This window comes from Polypterus senegalus, unplaced genomic scaffold, assembly GCF_016835505.1.
Source record: "Polypterus senegalus isolate Bchr_013 unplaced genomic scaffold, ASM1683550v1 scaffold_2911, whole genome shotgun sequence".
NCBI classification, from domain to species: domain Eukaryota; kingdom Metazoa; phylum Chordata; class Cladistia; order Polypteriformes; family Polypteridae; genus Polypterus; species Polypterus senegalus.
The window spans coordinates 18,770-25,000 of NW_024384850.1; the positions used below are offsets into that span (position 1 = coordinate 18,770).

The 6,231-nt window shown below is 43.0% G+C and overlaps 1 protein-coding gene across 1 annotated transcript; it reads right to left on the bottom strand.

Annotated features, from left to right (window-relative positions):
• Positions 1–1,529: 1,529 nt before the first annotated feature.
• LOC120522141 (zinc finger protein 501-like) lies at positions 1,530–2,950 on the bottom strand (the record flags this gene model as incomplete). Its single annotated transcript, XM_039743281.1, has 1 exon — positions 1,530–2,950. A coding segment is annotated over one exon (1,421 nt), but the record flags the coding sequence as incomplete, so codon positions are not given.
• Positions 2,951–6,231: the final 3,281 nt, after the last annotated feature.

Consider the following 6,231-nt stretch of genomic DNA (forward strand, 5'->3'; position numbering starts at 1 on the left):
CGGCAAGATATGCATTTAAAGTAAAGAGTGCGTCACACTTCATCTAAAGTGCTGCCGTTAAGAGAACGGATAACCCCAGGAGATGCAGATTTCAGTACTCAAAACAGCTGAATCAGCAAATCTGCCTAATGACATAAGCAGAAGCACACATGAGGCTGCATGACATCCACCCACCTTCTGACCGCACGTCTAATAGCTAAAGAAATTTAAAATGACCATCTAATTGGAAATGCGAACGTGCCATGGCAAAATAGCTGCAGTGTTTTAACACGTTATATATCCACAGACCACAATGCTTATCTAAACTCTATTTTCCGCTGTTATGTCATACAGTGCTAGGATAATTAAAATGAGTGAAAGATATCATAGCAGACAGAGGCACTTCTCAAAAGTGTGGAGCCCGGTAACAGCAGTGGTGCCTACATGTGTGTGTCTATTGTCACAGTGCTCATTACAACGTGCAAATTAATTATTAACCCTTAACTACTCACACCATGTCTCATCTCAGAGTACTCGCGCGGTATATTTTATACACCAGTGTTAAAATGACTATTTATATGCCTGCTGTGAGGTTGTAATATAAAATACTGCAATAACTTTAAAATGTATGTTTTTAATGTCATTTAATGCTATATTACTGAATAGTGTGACACGGTCTACGACTATCCGAAAACAAACCTGATCCACTACTCCAGTGCACATTCATCACCGGTCACACTTTCACCCTCTGCGGGATTTGCACACGTATCGCATTTAACTTCAGTTGATGAACATTCTTGCAAAGTCATTGCAAGAAGACCATTTCATCGTTGACATACATACGCAAGTACCCACACGGTGTACCAAATGCACCGTGCGGAACTTGCGACTGTGCATCCACTCATAAAACCGGCTTGGGGGAACACTGGAGGGAAATCATTGCAAGACTGGACTTCGAGTGAATCAAGCCGAGGTCAGACGGCAGATGCTGCCGGAAGGTTCAAGTAAAAGGATGTTGGACAAAAATAACTGAGGTTGGTGTACAAAATACACCAGCGTGAGAAGTTAAGGGTTAAGCTTCAGTTACCTCATGCTACCGAGCTCCCTAACAGTAATTTTAACCTTTTGTTTTCTTTCAGCATCTTTTGTGCTGTGTCCGAAACCCCAGCAGCAATTTAAAATGCATGGACTGCGGGTGTTTAAGGAAGAAGCCCTGTGGGTGAGGCCTTTGCAGCGCACAATTTCACCGTTATTCACTACACTGATCCCGCACATGCATTCTCGTTTGAAGAAAAAATCACGCCTGGCCCCGCGAGACTATAATCAAATTAATTCTAGCACTCTTAAATAGCTCTACTGTATAAAAGAGACAGGTAAAGAGTATTTTCGAACGATTCTTTAACATTCAACACGTTTCTAATGCAGGGTAAAAACAGAAACGAAAGCAGCCCAAATTTGCTACTGCCATGTTTACGAGTAATATGAGTTTACAAATGCAGTCAGGCTCTAGCTTATGTTTTACCGTCCTGAAAAGCAGCAGCAACATACAGTTAGGTTTGCTTTTTAAGGTGAATGTTTCGGTGCTTCTTCATGTTGCCCAGCTGATTAAAACGTTTACCACAGTCAGGACATTCGAAAGGCATCTCGCCAGAATGAATGAGGAGGTGCTTTTTGAGGTTTCCCAAATGGTTGAAACTCTTGTTGCACGTTGTGCACAGGTAAGGCATCTCACCCGTGTGAATCCGTTGATGTTTCTTAAAATCACTAGCGTGTTTAAAGGTCTTCTCACAGTCACCGCACATATAAAGAGAATTGACCCGACGGTGAACCTGCTGGTGCTTTTTTAAACAGGCAGCACTCCGGAAACTGCTGTTGCACTCGTCGCAGTGGTACAGACTGTCCACCATGTGAACCTGTATATGCCGTTTCAGGTTATCCACATGATTGAAACATTTGTCACATTCCGTGCATTTATAAGGAGCCATGCCAGTGTGGATCTGCTGATGTCTCTTGAGGTTCCCTACCTGGTTAAACCTCTTCCCGCAGTCACTGCAATTAAAAGGAGCTTTCCCGCTGTGAATTAACTCGTGTTTTTTAAGGGTGCTGGATTCCCTGAAATGCTTCCCGCATACCGTACACTGGTAAGGCATCACCCCGGTGTGAATACGTTGGTGTTTCCGCAGGTCCCCAGAGAACCTGAAGCGCTTGTCGCACTCATCACAGGGATAGGGCATCTCCCCAGTGTGGATTCGCTGATGTCTCCGCAAGCGTTCAGAGTCTCGAAACTTCTTGTCGCACTCTGAGCAGTGGTACGGCATGTCTCCAGTATGGATTCGCTTGTGGCGGCGAAGATGTTTTGCATTTTTGAACACTTTTCCACAGTCCAGGCAGCAGAAAGAAGGGGGAACTCCCTGGTGAATCTTCTGGTGCATTTTCAAATGGGGCAGTTCCTTGAAATTCCTCCCACAGTCGCCGCATTGGTAAGGCAACTTCCCTTCATGAAACAAGCGGTGCTTCTCCAGCGTTGATGCATATCTGAAACTTTTCCCGCACTCGTCACAGCGGAAGCGTCTCCGCCAACGAAAATACTGGAATAAATCCACCGACTTGTCCACGCTATCGCCAGACTCCACAAAACTTATCTGCCCTAGTAGCTGTTTGTGGACAATCAGATGTCTCTGAAGGAGGCCCAGATCTCTGAAAGTCTTGCCGCACTCATTACACTGGTGGTGCAGATTTTCTTCTTGACATGCTGTGCGCTTCTGATGGGCCTTCCCAGTGGACGAATGTACATGCTTATGTTCGGCTGAAGAACTGTAACTCGATGGCACTACTTCCACAGGAGCTGTTAAACCGCTATCAGAATAGTTCCTTAATCGCACAATTTTGTTTTCTATTTTATTTTTAAATTGATCTTTGTGAAATTTCACAATGTGCTGCTCCATGTAGTATCCATCTTCTAGTTGCTCATCTGTAAAGAGGAAATTAAGACAAACATGAGCAACTTCGATTCATTAGAAAGTGTTTTAATAATTCCTTACAATTACTCAAAGCACTTTACACAGTGAGCCACTACTAATGTGTAGCATCCACCAGGATGATACAACGACAGCCATTTTTGCTCCAATACGCTCACCACACATTCGTGATTACATGATAAAGGGATGAAAGAGAGATAGCCAATTAGAGAGAGGGGATGATCATGGCGCCAGAATGACTAGGCCTGACATTGGGATACCCTTTACTCTTTATAAAGGTTTCCCAGGGATCTTTTATGAGCACAGAGTCAGGACCTTGGTTTTACATCTCACCCAAAGGACAGCGCCATTTTTACAACATGGTGTCCCAGTCACTGCACTGGAACATTGGGATCCACATTCAGACTACAGGGTCAGCGCTATCTGCTGGTCTGACCAACACCTCTTCCAGCAGACACCCAAATGTTTTCCTAGATGGTCTCAAATTCAACTATTGGCTGGGCCAGAAGATGTTTAGCTTCTGGTACACGACATCTTCTGAAGTGCATGTGGTATGTACCAACATCTGGCACTGGACTACATGGACAGCTACAAATTTATGGATGAATTAGAAAGACACGTTAAAACAACATTAAAAGTAACTTTTGGTTCCATCTATTGGTCTTCTTATTTCGACTGCTCCCGTTAGGGGGTTGCCACAGTGGATCATCTTCCTTTTCTTTCTGTCCTCGTCATCTTGTTCTGTTACACCCATCACCTGCATGTCCTCTCTCACCACATCCATAAACTTTCTCTTAGGCCTTCCTCTTTTCCTCTTCCCTGGCAGCTCTATCCTTAGCATCCTTCTCCCAATATACCAAGCATCTCTCCTCTGCACATGTCTAAACCAACGTAATCTCGCCTCTCTGACTTTGTCTTCCAACCATCCAACCTCAGCTGACCCTCTAATGTCCTCATTTCTAATCCTGTCCATACTCGTCACACCCAATGCAAATCTTAGCATCTTTAACTCTGCCACCTCCAGCTCTGTCTCTTGGGCCACCGTCTCCTGCCCATATAACATAGCTGGTCTCACTACCGTCCTGTGGACCTTCCCTTTCACTCTTGCGGATACCCATCTGGCACAGATTACTCCCAACACTCTTCTCCACCCATTCCACCCTACCTGCACTCTCTTTTTCACTGCTCTTCCACAATCCCTATTACTCTGTACTGTTGATCCAAAGTATTTAAACTCATTCACCGTCACCAACTCTACTCCCTGCATCCTCACCATTCCACTGACCTCCCTTTCATTCACACATATGTATTCTGTCTTGGTGGTCCTACTGACCTTCACTCCTCTCCTCTCATATCTCCACCTCTCCAGGGTCTCCACAACCTGCTCCCTACTATCCCTACAGATCACAATGTTATCAGCAAACATCACAGTCCACGGGGACTCCTGTCTAATCTCGTCTGTCAGCCTTTCCATCACCACTGCAAATAAGAAAGGGCTCAGAGCCGATCCCTGATGTAATCCCACCTCCGTCACTCCTACCGCAGACCTCACCACGGTCACACTTCCCTCGTACATATCCTGTACAACTCTTACGTACTTCTCTGCCACTCCCAACTTCCTCATATACTACCATAGCTTCTCTCGAGGCACTCTGTCATATGCTTTCTCCAAGTCCACAAAGACGCAATACAACTCCATCTGGCCTTCTCTAAACTTCTCCATCAACATCCTCAGAGCAAACATCACATCTGTGGTGCTCTTTCTTGGCATGAAACCACACTGCTGCTCACTAATCATCATTACACTCAGAAACTGGTCTTATGATCCAAGTCTCCATACTGACCATTCATAAAAGGTGTACCGAGTTCAGGGAGGTCTCAAACGATTAAATTTCCAAACCCTCCCCTATTTGCTCATGAGCCAGTCAGGGCCAACCTGATATTAAACTGTAAGGAAAGCTGTCTACCAACCCAAACATAATTATCAAAAAACATATATATTTTTATATTATAATGATAATTGACTGTTGATTTTGATGTGTTTTATTAATCCCAGAAGGGAAATTGTCTTTCCACATGACCTTTTGAGGTCAAAGTGCAGAGTCAGCCACTGTACAGTAAACCCAGAGAAATCTTCATGTTAAGTGCACAATGAAGTATGATCCCATCTGGAAGTAACAGGATTTGAACTGGTAACCTTCCAGATACCAGTGCAGATCCTTAGCTTCAGAGCCACCACTTTTCCTTTAACCTTGTAGTTAAGCTAAAATGGATAAACTAATAAAAAGAAAACGCTCAGCTACATGCCTTTCACAAATCATTGTGATTCACTGTGTTCCTTTTATATGCGAGTGGTCTCTTTCTTTCCAGCTATCCTTAGTTACGTTTTCAAAAATTACCGACTGGTTATTTCCTTTACTACTGTATATTCGTAGTTAACTGTAATATTGGATTCTGTGCTGTCATTTTTTCTTTGCATTGTATCTCACTTTCTTTTAGAAATGGTTTGGATAGAAACGGACTTTAGTGCAAAAGTCACATTACCGTGACGTGAAACTGGCATGGTACTGAATGCAGGTGGTGACTCGGATTCAAATTCCTAAATACTGACTGATGTGAGTTTATTGTTGCCAACTGTCCTACTTTCTTTTTCAAAAAACCATCCTACAGACAGGGTTGAGTTACTTTAATAATTGCAACTGGTAATGGACGATCATCTTTCACTTCAGAGATCCTTCTAAAACACGGTGGGGCCACCCGGTTGCTCTTACAAGCCTTTCACATCTTGTATACGAGATCATTTCCATGTGAAGTGGTAGAACGGGTGTTCGAGATAGCACAGTACCTCAAGCCCAAAAAAACATCACATGAATGCATGTTTTCTATGCCCTGTTCTTTGGAAAGAATGCGAGTTATGGTTACATATTTCAAAAAAACAGGAGTGCGCACTCCTCGACTTAAGGTCATCTGAACCACTTCCTGATGCGCAATATTTCTCAAATATTATATCTCATTGCTTTAATAACTAATTCATAATATCGATACACAATCATTATCTCTATTTATAATCAAACTTTATATTAAAATTATATGTTCGCACTTAGGGAGGTCGAAAACGGTGGTGGAACTTTTTCACGATTATATATGTGTTAACTCAATTACGTGCAAAGTAAAGAGAGTTATAGACACCGCAAAAACAGAGAAAGTGTTAGTATTATATAATATTTGTTGCAATAAATTGCTACGGGTAAAACTGCATTTAGCTACATTTAAT